Source organism: Mytilus edulis, chromosome 12, assembly GCF_963676685.1.
Source record: "Mytilus edulis chromosome 12, xbMytEdul2.2, whole genome shotgun sequence".
Lineage (NCBI taxonomy): Eukaryota > Metazoa > Mollusca > Bivalvia > Mytilida > Mytilidae > Mytilus > Mytilus edulis.
The window spans coordinates 17,660,713-17,676,540 of NC_092355.1; the positions used below are offsets into that span (position 1 = coordinate 17,660,713).

General features: G+C 32.6%; 2 protein-coding genes across 2 annotated transcripts; both read right to left on the reverse strand.

Moving 5' to 3' along the window:
* Window positions 1-3,931: 3,931 nt before the first annotated feature.
* On the reverse strand, window positions 3,932-5,179 carry LOC139497476 (uncharacterized). The gene has a single exon (XM_071285704.1). It carries the CDS (start codon window positions 5,177-5,179, stop codon window positions 3,932-3,934), a length of 1,248 nt encoding a protein of 415 aa, XP_071141805.1.
* A 7,501-nt stretch (window positions 5,180-12,680) lies between these two features.
* On the reverse strand, window positions 12,681-14,042 carry LOC139497477 (uncharacterized). The gene has a single exon (XM_071285705.1). It carries the CDS (start codon window positions 14,040-14,042, stop codon window positions 12,681-12,683), a length of 1,362 nt encoding a protein of 453 aa, XP_071141806.1.
* Between the last annotated feature and the right edge of the window lie 1,786 nt (window positions 14,043-15,828).

A 15,828-nucleotide genomic window follows, 5' to 3' on the forward strand; every position in this document is an offset into this window, starting at 1 on the left:
GTATTTGCGCCAGACGCAGGTTTCGTCTACAAAAGACTTAACAGTGACGTTCTACTCAAGTTAACAAAGCCAGAAAAGGTACGAAGTTGAATCCATTGAGGACCAAAATATCCTAAAAAGTTTTGTCATATTTGTTTTCAATTTCTTACATAATTTCATACAATACATAATTATACTAGATAAATGAGCTTTCAATAAATTTAACAAAAAAACACTTTTTATTAAATAGAGAAATGCCTTGAATCTTTTTTACCTCATTTAACTATTTACATATAATCCAGACGGTTCATACTAATCTGAATATAATTATCTGTATACACATAATATAGTAACATACAAATATATAACGAATAGGTTCAGAGTTAAAATTCACAGTAGTTGTTTTAGGAAACATCAAATAGAAATGCGATCCTGTTTTCATTGGCAACTAACAACTTGTTACTTGTTGGTTCGAAATGCAATGCACATAGATTATTAATAGTACTGCAACTGACATCGAAAAAGACGCTTAGTTAACGAGTTTAATGGTCCGGAATAACACACGGCTGCAAATTGTTTTAAATGATAGAATAATATCTATATTTTAATTTCCGTCGGGTCGTAAAAAGTTTCTATGGTCACATTTTTGTATTTTATCCCTTTAATGGGGGTACCCCTCAATTTACGGTTTTGGGTAGTTACCTTAGAATCCAAAAATATATTTTTTGGTTAATTTTCCCGCTATTTTCGTAAATATTTTCTATGCACATATCATCAAGGATCATCGGAATGATGAAGACATAAATATAATACCATCTCCAAGTAAAACTTTCAAACTTATAGTTGGCTGATTTTTTAGATAGAAATTTAACGCGTTTTTCTTTGAAAACGAGAAAACATATGATTCAAAAACAGTATTTGACATTTGAGAGGACAAAACATATTATTGTGATACTGCACGCAAATTTTGTTGGGCAAATTCCAAACAATTTCGTCAAAAACTCAAAAATAAAAACATCATTTGTACCTTTTTTAATTACGGAAATTTCCTATCCGTCAATCAGCTCCACCATTTATTTTTTCCTTCACAATCAATTTGATAGTTTCGATGTGATTATGTAGATTTTGTAGGAGAAGTTAATTTATTTTTGAGTGATTTGAATATATATAGTAGTTCTTTCGTGTATTTTCTGTAAAAAAGTTATATTTTTGTTAATAAAATTTTGACTTTATATAAAAGTTAACCAAATCCTTCGGATAAGATGTTTTTCCGGATAATGACTATAGTTGACATTGTGTGAAAATACATTGTATGTCAATGTTTAACCTCAGAGCAATTAATATGCATGCAAGTGGTCGTGGGAAAAGTACTATTGAAGTTTCGCAGAGATTTGATGTGTGACAAGGTGATGCTTAAAACCAACTTCTCTTGATATTCTGCTTTCTGTGGGCGAATCATCAGTGATGTTATGAGACTTGCACCAGAAGGCAAACTTGGTGTGCATCTTTAAATTAGATTGATTGATTGATTGTTGGTTGCTTAACGTCCAGTGACAAATATTTCATGCATGTTCAGGATGAGAACAAGTTAACCATAAAAACAATAGATAGGTTTTGTCATAATAGAGGCCATTCGGGATGATGATCGGGAAAATTTAGACTGCCAATGGAAAATGATGGTATATTGGATTGGGACAGAAATTGTCCATTGCAACATGCAACTTACGGACCCCTCAAAGAGTTGATGCAAGGGTTTTTGACGTGCAAAGAACATGACACTCCCTTTACACGAGGCATCGGATTTAACGTCCCCATTCTGACCGGACGTGACTGCGAACTTGATACATTCCGCACAGCCAAACGGACGCACCACTTCGTTTTACTGCCGGTCGGGAGAAGACCAAGTGACCATATTTCGTTTCCCCAGTCACCCTTGGGGAACTTTAAATAAGAAACAACAGAAATCCATATATGTGATCAAACTAATCGACATGTATCCTCACAACCTGACACTTTTATACGATCTCGCGCTCAGTTTCTTCCTTGAAGTTTGGATATGAAAACAGGGTTTTTGTGTAAAAGAAAAACCTTTGAAAAAACCCAGAAAACTACGCAAAACTGAGTCCTTTAAACGTGTTGACAGTCTTTTAAGTTGTGCTTATTAATGTGAGTAATCATTTATCCATGCATAACCAAGTACTTATTGAAGTCAACATCTGTGCAATTAAGTAAACCAGTAACTGAAAAATTAGAATTTGAACTTGCTGTCAGTTCATTAATAACGATTGTTAGTGATGTGATTTGTTCTTCCATAAGAAAAAGCCTTTCTCATGTAGCACATCCTCTATATATACCGATCAATTTTATCCAAGATTGTCTCTGATGCTTACCAAACTGCCAAACTCCAGAACTAACTAGATATTGTGACACCTTACAATTCAGACACAGTTGGGCCAAGGGATATGAAATATAGTTTAGCTCTGAACTCAATTTAGGGGATGCCATATCTGCTGCAGAAAAATTGAAGTCTATGTTAAGACTTTCAGAATTACACCAAGGTGTGTCTGAAAATATCAAGGATACATTAAAAGAAGAACAATTACTTCACTCTGCCACCAGTGTTCTTATGAGCTATGTCCTCGTTTTTGTATTTCTATGGAAATGATGCCCGGATAGCTTGTTAATAGATATAGGAAGATGTGATATGAGTGCCAATGCTACCATTAAAGGTCACGGTCCGGTCTTCAACACGGAGCCTAGGCTCAAAAATTCATTTGTTAGTTAATTGCTGAAAAATAACACAAAGGCGCTTCTGAACCGTATATTGTCCCTAAAGATAACCAAAATTCGTAAACGTATGGCTATTACAAAATCAATCGTTTCTGTAGCAACATTTGCCCCATTACATTTGGGATTGGCAGTGCAGATACATCATGCATATGCATATGGGTCACGAACATTGATCGAAACTTTGTACTCACATTTCTTTTGTGTTTCCTATGCAAAGGTAAGACTATATCTGACAAGTTTGACCGAATCATGACGGTATTTACGCTCCAGATAGCATGTGTACTCAAAAACTGTGTTTGCTTTGAACAAAACTCTGTCCTGCGCCTAACTTGTTCTTATAAGAAAGGGACCTCGCATTCGCCTCGGGTGACTATAGTATATTTTGTGTTATAACTGCTCTGTCCAAACTTTGCAAAAACACAATATGTATTTATCTATAACTAGATACTAATTTTCACAAAATACACAACCTTTAAGATGCAAAATTAAAAACACTGTTTCAGCGCTTGAATTTTGTTTTTTTCAAAGATAGAAAAGATATTGAAATAATTTCATAAAGTGGTGTTTTAAACTTTAGAAAATAATTCTGTAATATACTATAGTGAAATATTATACACAATATGAAAGTTTATGGATGTGAAAAGGTCAAGGCCACTTCTTCTTTTGTTATGTCTTAAATGGAAAAAATTCAGAATGTTCCAAATCAACGCCATTTTGTAATGGCAGCTCTTCATATAAGTAGTCAAATTTGTCGTTTTAACATCGTTTATAGCATATGCTTATGATTGAATCGTTTTCGTAGCATTCTATTGAAAAAATATCAGAATATTTCTCCTTTTTGTCCTTGTGGTTGAAATATTGATATTTTTAGGTCTCACCTTTGACCTCAATTTCACAAAAATGTGACCACTCGGGATTTTTACGACCCAACTTTTCTTATTGTACACGTTTTCCTCTTTCCATCGATATATAATTTAGGTGTGTGTTCTTCCGGACCATTAAAGTTTTAAAAAATGAACTCTGGTTGCAGTACTATAAGGCCATCACGAGAGGACAATATCGTTTTCCAACGCTTTCCATCAGGGGTTATGATAACCACACTGCTTGTATCCCTACTGGCTACATACACGTTTCCATTGTTGTCTACAGATATGCCCTGTGGTTAGTGTAGATTTTGTTTATTCTTAAATGTCCATTTTAAATTTCCGAGGATATCATAGCATGTTACAGAATTGCTGTCTGTATTTATATAATAAATATTGTCACCATGCACTGCAACATACGAATAGGATGGCATACTAAAGCTAACAAGTGCCTTTTCTGATGCACCATTCAATTGAACTTCCATTATTCCTTTACCTAACTTACAGTATACCAGGACAGTTTTATTCAGTGCTATACCATATGAATATTCACTACTTTGTATAGTTCTCTTTATCGTTCTGCCGTTAGGGTCAATAATGTGAATAACATTTGAACCATAACCACTGGTAACGGCAATGGAATTTTCTCTTTCAAAATATGCCAAATGAAATGCGCGTGAATCTAGCCGAATTTCAAACTCATGAGTACAGTTGCTTTTCAACACAATTAACTTTCGATTATTATTATCACAGAACATCATCTTGCCATTTGGTAGAATTACGCAACCTGTAACATATCCAGAAAATTGCAAATTTATTTGCAGTTTGTTGCTTAGATTGATATCATCAATGCATTTGGAAATTGAAATAGGTACGATCATCTGAGCTTGTTTGCTTTTGTTACTGCCAATAACAACTTTGCACGACGTTGACTCAACACTGATGAACCCAAAACTAGCAGCTCTGCAAATATTTTGGATTTCTTTATTGATAAGCAAAGAAAGAGTTGTAATCTTGATGCCCTCGCCATCAAGGACGGACTGAATACATTTTTCTTTGTCTGAAACCTCTTTTTCAATGTGCTTTAATGCTAAAAATGCTTGTAAATCGGATGCATGTTGTTTGATGGTATTTTGGTTAACCTTTAGGTCAGAAATCCCTTTTTCAATGTACTCAATCTCAGCCAACAACTGCTTAATTCTCTTGCTTTCATTTTCTTCATTTGCATATAATTCTTTTATTATCTTCTCTTGCACTTTGTCCAAATGGTCATTGATTATTGTCCGGGTCTGCTTAATATCACGTTCAATCTTAACCCTCTGGTCCTTGCGGTCATTTCGAATTCTGTGAACATTTTCCAAAATTTGGACCAGCGTTTGTTCTACCTCTAAAAAAGCATTGGATGACTTGACATTTTGGACGATATCATCTATTGCTGTTAAATCTTTACAATCATTATGTGTCTCTATAACACATCTTCTACAGCAAGGGCAATCATGTTTCTTGCAGAATGTTAGATATTGCATTGTTCTTTGTGCTTTTGACATGTTTGTGTGATTTCTAATACATTGGACGGTAGCTTCTGGTACTCTGTGATAGGGATAACACTGTGGTTTCTTGTTGATTTTACGGCACCATGTTGTTCACTACACTCGTCACAAAGTCCCTCATCACATTCTGAACACCACACTATTGATGCGTTGTTGATGTTTCGGAAATTGTTAACATATGCTTTAAACTGTGTGAAAAAAGTACATCGCGTATTATGAAAATGTAGCTTTTTATCGTATTTTCACACATCAACCTACGATAAGAAACGGTCTTTTTTCTATCAACTGATTGCCTTTTGCTCAATTAATATCCACTGACTAGTATTTGATTCATATTCAGTACGAGAATTAACTAACAAGTAATAAAATAGTGAGGTCAAAAAAGGTTAGTCGACCAGGGTGAAATTCAGTACACATCTTTGTATGAAGAGTGGAATGGTTTATTTTTTAACATATCATGTTACTAATATATGATACTAAATTAAACAGCCAACGGTACTCGAATAATAGCATTTGTGATTTATTTCCCTGTTCGGAATTGTTAACGATTTGATAAAATAAATCTTTCTAGTTTTTATTTTCATTTCCGAATGGAAAATAAGGCGTTTAGAAACTAATGAATAGTTGGCATTCCTGTAACTTTAAATATTATATTTTTATCGAACGAATTGTTTGTTTGTCTTTTCAAAGCAATATAAAATTGAGAATGGGGAAAATGTCAAAGAGATAACAACCCGACCAAAGAGCAGACAACAACCAAAGGCCCCTAATGGGTCTTCAACGCAGCGTGAAACTCCCGCTCCTGGAGGCGTGCTTCAGCGAGCCCCTAAACAAAAGTATATATTAAACCAGTGACAATGGACGTCTTTCTCCGAACTATACACGAGAAACTAAAATTAAAAATCTTGCAAGACTTACATAGGCCAGAATCTCCTGACTTGGGACGGCACAAAAATGCAGCGGGCTTAAACATGTTTTTTTTTAAGATATAAACCCTCCCCTATACCTCTAGCCAATGTAGAAAAAATTCACACACAACAAAACACACAGTAAAACTCAGTTCAAAATAAGTCCGAATCCGATGTGACTATGTTCATTTTGAATGCATGTAAATTATACCGACAAAAATTTTGATTTGATTTTATAACTTATTTGCTGTACACTTTTAAGTCTACGTACACGATATCATAAATGTTTGTGTTCATGCTATGTCAATAGGTATTGTTCGACACCTTGATGTGCCGCGTGCTAATCGATTTGTGAGATTTAAGTTTTGATATCATTTGTTGAATTGATTTATTTCTTATAGATATTTTATCATTTAGTACAAATCTACATAGAAATCAGTTATTGGTGACAAAATGACAAGCAAAAACCAGCTCAACTTTACATTAATTCACGTTCAGAATGTTTACTGTTAAATAATGATAAATATACATTTTTTCCCTTCTTTGTTTTTGGTAATTAAGATATCAATTGCATGTAATACACTAAAAATTAATAATTAATTAGAGGTAACTCATTTTCATCAAAATGTATCTAGATATTTCTCAAATTAACAAACACCCATACTCAGAATGCCAACCATTTTAACTCCGGATAAGGGTACCTTCAAAATAGGGTGGTTAGGTCGGTCACAATTATTCAGACATATTTTGAAATTTTTCGATATTCAATTTGTATAAGGATTTTCTTATCCCAGGATAGATTACCTTAGCCGAATTTTGCACAACTTTTTGGAATTGTGGAACTTCAATGCTCTTCATCTCTGTACTTGTTTGCCTTTACAACTATTTTAATCTTAGCGCCACTGACGAGCCTTATGTGGACGAAACGCGATTCTGGCATATTAAATTTTAATCCTAGTACCTTTGATAACTATCATACAAAGACTTGCACTTAAAAAATATCAATGTGAGTTGAAATTTAGAATACTTACACTTGCTATAGGGTCTGGTAATTCTATAACCTCTGCATGTTTAGAATACGATAAGATGGAAATACTATGCATGACACCAATACAATACTACTTAGACATTAAAACAACTGATCCTATTTTAACTAATGTTACGTGCAAGTGTTATTCAATAAAGAACTACAAAACAATAATTTCTATAGCATTGGACACGTATCGTTGTGTTAATATCTTCGGCAATGCCAGTTTATTTGGTTATCGTATTATAAGTATAACTTACATGTTAATTAAGTGTCGTTAAGTGTAAATTTACAAAGCGGATTTGCAAACAGAGTAATCCACATACCTTAACTTTGCAATTTCGACAACTTCTAATATCCTTGATTAATTTTGTATCCGCCCCACAATGGATACTCTTAACATTAGAAAACGTATTTGATAACACTATATGTAGTATGACAATTTCATACCAGAATAGATTATATTTTTCTGATATAAATTGAGTGTGTCTGACCTATCAAATTATTTTTTACATTTAAATCTGTAACTTTATTTATCCATGATCATAGGCGTTGAATGAATGTATTCAACTGTCCCTGTCATCAAGATACTATGCTTATTTTATTATAAACGATATCTAACAGCTAAATACTAGTATTACTTTCTGAGGTTTTCTGGGGGGAAAAACGGATAAAAATAACATAAAACATTGCAGTTCTGTAGAAGAGAAGACGCAAACTAGATACATTTAAGGTTTGTTTGGAGCATTTTTACAAATTGTCGATTCTTTTCAAATTGTTGCAAACGTTTAAGTAATAAAATACTTTTTGATGAATTAAGAGACGATTAAAACGTTTATTTAGTCATGTTTTAATAAATTTAATCAGATGTCTTATTTCAATGCCATCACTTTAAGCTTTTAAGAGATATCTTACAAAAAATCCAAACATAAATTAGATCCTAGGAAACTGAGATCACTTTCAAATTTTTTAGGAGTTTGTTACACAGTGTGTATAGTTTTATGTAGACTGCACTGTTCTGTCATGACATTGCCAATTTAATGAAGTTAAGAGTTGTAAATATCACCATTATATGTTCAACTTCCTTTAACTGTATGATAATTAGAACACTACTTTAATGTTTATGCCATTAATATTTTTTTTATTTTACAGAAACATATGCCATTATGATATTGAGAAATGAAATAATTGTTTTTAATCATATCTAAAGAAATATATATAACAAGAGGTATCTAAAGAAAGATACCGAAGTTCACTCATGAAAACATTTTTTTCTAATTTTCATTTGTTTACTGAAACATATGCCATTATGACCCTGATATTAGTAAGGGTTTTGCTCATATCTGAAGAAATATATATGTTATTTTATAGATTCTTTTACACGTTGATGCGTTATAATTCGTTATGAGTTTTGATTTCAAGAATCCAAAGTTTCTGCAAAATTCTACATCTAAGTATACATGTATACACCAATCAGACAACGTCATCATAAAAAAAAACAAGAGACATTTCAAGAAAGATACCGATGGTCCTTTCAAACTCCAGTCGAGATAAACTGACATTGCAAAGGCAACATCAATGACGATGAGTGAACAGTCTCAGTTAAAAACTTGCTACATACAAAGCTAAAGATTGAGCAAAAAGAACCTCGCCAAAAACCTTTGGTAGTCTAAGGTAATCAGAGATAATACACATACTCTGCTCTTCGAGAGACACCCTTCGTTTTCCTCTTAGTAAGAAAAGTTTGAAGTTTTTTAAAAACAAAATGGTCCTGTACAGTATAATATCATACACAAATTTGACTGATCTGTTTATTACCACTCAATTGATTTATGATTTAGATTTACTATTGCCTCTTCATCCGTTAAGATATAGATTGGTCGGTGTTTTCGCCCAATAATAAAATATTAATTGCAAATAATAGTTCAATTAGAATGTTGACAATTAGTTGACGTAAATTATTTCTCATTCATTGGTAAAAACAAAAAGTTTTTCTATCCATTTACACAAAATTGAGGGATAGTAATTTAATGACTATTTTGTTATAAGTTGCAAACCAATGTGGGGTATTTGCGAAATATATCATTCAAGGGACTGTGAAATTCTGTTCCAAGACTGGTAATTTTCGCAAATACCCATCAATAACATGATTTATCTGTTTAATTACACAGTATAGATTTTGATTGAAATTCTCTGTACAGATAGATATAAATAACAGTGGTAAACAAACAGGCAAATTCGCTAAAAAATGAGGACAAATGTTAAAATATGTGAAAAATACACTGGCTACCAACCAATCAAAAGCTGGCATTCTTATATAAGGTGTAATTATATACCATTTATATCTGAACTTGTTTTTATTGATCTCTTTATTTGTCTACTTTTCAGGTCAATGATGTCAATCACTTTTAAACTTGTCACGGCAATGGCATTTATTTTATAATGTACGCCATATCACATGGCTTGTTTACAATTTCTGTATATTAAATAAAAATGCTGTGCTGCAATGTGTTGTTAAATGAAAAGCTTGGTTGTGATTTAAACATTAACTAGAACACACCCGCGAAATCGCGGGCCTTCAGAGCGTAGTTTAACTTGAGTATGTAAAGTGTTGTTGGAAGAATTTTGTAAAACATTGAATAACTGGAGAATTTCAGCAAATGTATCAAAAGTCATTGGTTATTGGGGACAGGAAAATGTTTTCTTTTTATCCCTCCTCCTTCATTTCCAAAATTCCGTTTAAATTGTTTTACATCGTCATTTCGAGGCATTTTAAAGCTGAGTATGCGGTATGGGCTTTGCTCGTTGTTGAAGTCCGTATGGTGACCTATAGTTGTTAATTTCTGTGTCATTTTGGTCTCTTGTGGAGAGTTGTCTCATTCATTACTATATAAATAAAGTGTATTTACTTTCAATTCCAAGTTTACTAATCGATCCATGGTGGTCAACTGATATAGTATACAGACCCTCTCCATTTAATAAACTCTTTGACCGCCATGGATAGTAAACTTGAAAATTATAGCAGATAGAATTAAAATACACTTTATTCGTAGTATATGTATGTTCAAAGTATACAGAAAAAAGCAAGCCGGAAGTCTAATCTGACTTAAAATTTCGTCCAATGACGGGACAATATCCGAATGCTTTTTTCTCATTTTTCTCCCAAAATAACTCAATCTGAATAATCATATAAATGGATGACAAATGCGACTATGCACTGTACCTAAAGGACACTGAGGCGTGATGATTAATTCATTATGGAAAGAAGAGAAGCGACACACAAAATGAGGTCTTCTCGGTTAATAGTATAGATGCCACATTTGTTTACAGTAGCAGATACGTGTTTCGAACGTTTGGGTAATTTTAGGCTAGAATCGTATACAAGAAAACAGAAATAATCAAACAAAAAAGGACCAAAAATATTGCAAACCACGGGCAATTGATAGAAATATTTAAAATGTTTATCATAAACAATGTGTTTTTTTATATGGCTCTTCAATTAATGGTGCTGACAGAATTGCACAATATCCTCTTCAAACATTTTGTTTTGGTAGAACAGATTGGATCATATTTACCATAACTAGATACCAATTTTGATATATTGATATATTGTATTTAAAACAGCTGATTAGCTTATACATATTTAAGAAAACAATTCATAGTAACTAAAGGCAATCAAGTATAAATCAAATACAGTTGTCAAAGAAGAATGCCACTTGATACTTTCTACAATGAATAACCGTATATAATCATAGAAAATCTATGGATGTTGTATTAACTCTTATACAAATATATACATCGTGTCAAACAATCTATACACAATGTTTTTATAATAATAAAAAGTAAGACAGCCGAATGTTGCGTTAGAATGAAATAAATGAATTTGTAAAATATTATTGTTATTACCCAAAAATAGTCTTCCAATCATCAACAGAAAGTATTTCAAAAGATAGCCGTCATCACAAGAGGTTGGGGAAGGAATAAAGGCAACATAGTCAGATGCTAACGACTTCCAAACACGATAAAGTTAGTATATTCAAATATGATATCACTGCAGCTGATACATGTTATACATCAGGAAGAGTTAATGTATGCGACAATATACATTATAAGACATTACTATGTATATACAATGATGATGCCTTGGTATTATTTCTATACATACATTATTTGAAACTATATATTACATTTGAAATAACATTCAAGTTTTTACAATGCATTTCTGTAAAGGAATAAGTAAATATCCACTATATAGTGCAGGAGTAGTTATTCAGTTTATTTGTGGTATAGTAATATATTTTACCTTACAAGAGAGCGACGACAGATACCAAAGGTATAGTCCCACTCATTAGTCAACAAACAAATGATTAAGGTATGGCAAAGAACGAAAAACGACGAAAAGAAAAACAACAGTTCCCAAAAAACAACATATACATTAAAGATTGCCCAAATAACTAGGAGTGTTCTCATCTGCTCTAATTATAACCCCAAAAATATGTAATTTGTGTGATCAGCAGGGAGAAGTTCCTTCCATATGAATTCCGACAATTTCTATGTTTGTTTGGGTTTTTTTCATTTATCGTTCTCAATATCTATAATTGAATTTAAGAGGGATTTAGTTAGGATTACTCCACAATTTTCTACATGTGAAAATGCATGTACTGAGTCAATGCAAGTCAGGCATATGTCAGTTGTTTTACATTCGCTAGATGTGATGATCTGTGATTTGGCCTCTGATTTTGCCATTTGATTGGAAACTTTCCTTTTTGAATTTTCCTCGAAGTTCGTTATTTTTGTTATTTCACTTTTGGTAAGTCGCTTTCGAGGAAAAGAAGACGGGATGTTGTTATGAAAGTATACAGTGTATGCATTAATAAGTGTAAAATATAGCGCCAGTGTAAAATATTCCTTAACAATTCAACTACATCTTTTTATCGTAAGATTAATTTTGCACTTAAGATTTTTTGTGAGAAGTACTACTGTTTTGTCGAACGGGAAATAACTTCTTTAACATATCAGCAATATATACAGACTTTTCAAATGAGGATAACCTAATTCAAATATAATTTTCTATAATCTATATTAAACAGATGTTATAATTTGTTGGTCACTCTCTATAAACAACATCTGTATGTATAACGGATGGACACCGGATCAATTAAAATTAATTTCCACAATTGGAAACTCTTATAATAAATTTACGGTTGAAGAGTATAAGACCTTATCCCTTGTTTTGTTTTTTGTCATTTATAATTCTCAAGTGTTATATATTGGTTCAAAATTATGTTTTCGTCGTATATAAAAACAATAGTTTGGTGTTTTTATTGCGTTTAGTTCTTTGTGTCATTTTTTTTTTTTTAATTAGTTACACAATTTTATACGATACATGTAATACTAGATTAAAGAGCTATGAATTAATTAAAACACCTTTTCATGAAATAGAGAAATGCCTTTACTTTTTTTTTAATTTGACTCCGTACATATATTCCAGACAGTTAATGATAATCTGAATATAATTATAAGCACATAATTACATAAAAACATATAACAAATAGGTTCAGTGTTAAAAGTTCACAATAGTTGTTTTAAGAAACATCAAATAAAACGTGAACTTAGTTTCATTTGCAACTAATAACTTGTTACTTGTTGGTTCGAAATGCAATGCGCGCGGAATACGAAGGCCATCACGAGAGGACAATATTGTTCTGCAACACTTTCCATCAGGGGAAATGATGACAACGCTGTGTGTATCCCTACTGGCCACATACACGTTTCCATTGTTGTCTACAGATATACCCTGTGGATATTGCAGATTGTGTGTATCCTTAAATTCCCATTTAAGATTTCTGTGGATATCGAAGCATGACACAGAATGGTTTTCTTTATTTGTATAATACATATTGTCACCATGCACAGCAACATACGAATAGTGTGGCATATTAAGTTGAACAAGTGTCTTTTCTGATACACCATTAAACATGTTAAATGGAACTTCCATTTTTCCTTTACCTGATTTACAGAAGACAAGGACATTTTTATTGAGTGTTATCCCATATGTAAATGCATTTGTTTTTATAGACCTCGTTCTCCTTCTGCTGTTGAGGTTAATAATATGAATTCTATTTCCAGTATAACCACTGGTAACGGCAATGGTATGTTTTCCTTCAATATACGCCATATCAAATGCGGTTGTATCTAGCCGAATTTCAAACTCATCCGTACCGTTGCTATTCAACCCAAAGAACATTTGATTATAATACTCACAAAACATCATCAGCCCATTTGGCAGAATTGCGCAACCTCTTACATCCCCAGAAGATTTCAAATTTATTTCCATTTTGTTGCTTAGTACGATATCATCAATGCATTTGGAAATTACAATAGGTGCCATCTCAGCTTCTTTGTTTTTGTAACTGTCAATAACAACTTTACACGACTTTGACTCAACACTAACGAACCCAAAACAATCAGCCCTGCAAATGTTTTGCATGTCTTTGTTAACCTCCAAAGCCAGTGTTTTTATCTTCATGTCCTCGTTCTTAAGGACGGACTGAATAAATTCTTCTTTATCAGAAACCTCTTTTTCAATGTGCTTTAATGCTAAAAATGTTTGAAGTTCTGATGCATGTTGCCTTATGTTATTTTGGTTACCTTGTAGGTCAGAAATTCCATTTTCAATGTCTTCAATCTCACACAACAACAGCGTTATTTTCTTGCTTTCATTTTCTTCATTAGCATATAATTCTTTAAGTATTTTGTCCTGTATTTTGTGTAAGTGGTCGTTGATCATTTTACGGGTTTGGTTTATATCACGTTCAATCTCTACTCTCTGATCCTGTAGACATTTTAAATTTTTTGTGATATCGTTACAAATTCTTTGTACATTTTTCAACATTTGGACCAATATTTGCTCTACCTCTAACATTTTTGACGATGTCCTCTATTGCTGTCAAATCATTACAATCATTATGTGTCTCAATAACACACCTCCTACAGCACGGGCAATCATGTTTCTTACAGAATGTTTGATAGTGTTCTTTGTGTTTTTGACATGTTTGTGTTATCTCTAACAAATTTGTTGGAAGCTTCTGATATTCTGTAATTGAAAAAGTGTCATGGTTCCTTGTTGATTTTGATGCACCATGGTGCTCTCTACACTCGCCACAAAGTCCCTCGTCACATTCTGAACACCATACTACTGATGCTTTGTTGATGTTTCGGAAATTACATACACCACAAACAGTCCAATTACTCCATTCTACAAAACAAATGAGTCTTGAATTTTTCAAATGGGTGACACTGTAGTTGTAACTTAACAAACAAAATGTGAATATGATATATTTTTTCATTTGGATGATTATGCTCGGCTTGTCATAGTTCACGGATTTCGATTGGATAATGACAGATCGTTAAAAAATGTGCCACGGGTGTTGGTGCCACCCACTACCACGGACAACTTCTTGCCTTTTTTGTTTTGTCCAGTAGTTGTTATATGTGCAAACTTGATTTCTGTAGATTATTTATGATGTTGTTGTTTTTTTAATCAAATATGTAAACAACTAACGATATTACCAGTGTATGCTATTTCCTGGCATTCATTTTAGTTAATGCATCACTTGGTTACAATGTCTTTAATTAATGGGACTACTGACCTAGTTAGGCAAATTACCCACGTTGGTTTTCCGCCGTCTAAGACTATATTTAAATATATGTAGGGTTACCTTACATACGGTAACAGAAATGTGGAATTGTAAAATTAATAATAACGTTTTTTAATAAATTATTTTTAAAAAGTTGCTTTCACGTAACACCTTTTTTCTTAATTCTTTTAGAAATATCCCCCGATTCGGACATAAACCGGGAAAATGTTGTTATCTACATTCATATTCGTGGATTACTCAATATATGTTATTGGACATTTCCGTTATTGTCCTAATATTACCGACTTATTTGTTTGGGTTGTTTCCATTCAGTCGACACTTATTGAAAATGTTGAGCTAGTGTTAAGAACGAAGGACGTATCTATGTTTGCCAAATATTGCCTTTTCTTTCAACATAATTATAATAATAAAAAAATAAAAAGGTTCTTAAATTGATCTATTCAAATGCCCAAGTGCTAGGAAACAAATGATTGTTTTATAAGTAAACATCGAAGGCTCCATAACACACAATTTGGATGTATACGTATTGTCGAAACTGTGTGCTTTTAACGACATTTAATCTTCAGGAAATCATAAGCTGCAATCTACGATCTATTATGTCAAATAACCAAAAGGAGTCAATAATCATAATAGATTCGTAGACACAGGTATTATCAGCTGCAGGGGTTGCAGCTAAAATGAATTACAAAAAACAAACATTTGGTTAAACATTGGTCCAAACTTTCAACACAAATAATGAATAATAATAATTCAGAAGTCATTACTAACTTATTTATGGCTCAGGTTATTTGTCGGGTTTTGGTCACATGCATTATTATTTTTTTTATTTTTTAAGCTCTTCTTGTGTTTAATAAGTTTTTGAATTAAAAATATTTTGACTTTTGGCATCACTAAAAGGACAATAGCGATCAAAATGAGCATCTTGAAGAGAAATTAGGACCGCATATTTTATTGCACAAACTAGGTAGAATACTCGGCTAATGAACTGCTAGACCAGTTATCTATTACGATACTTATATGTTTTTTTTTTATTTGTTCGACATGTTTAAT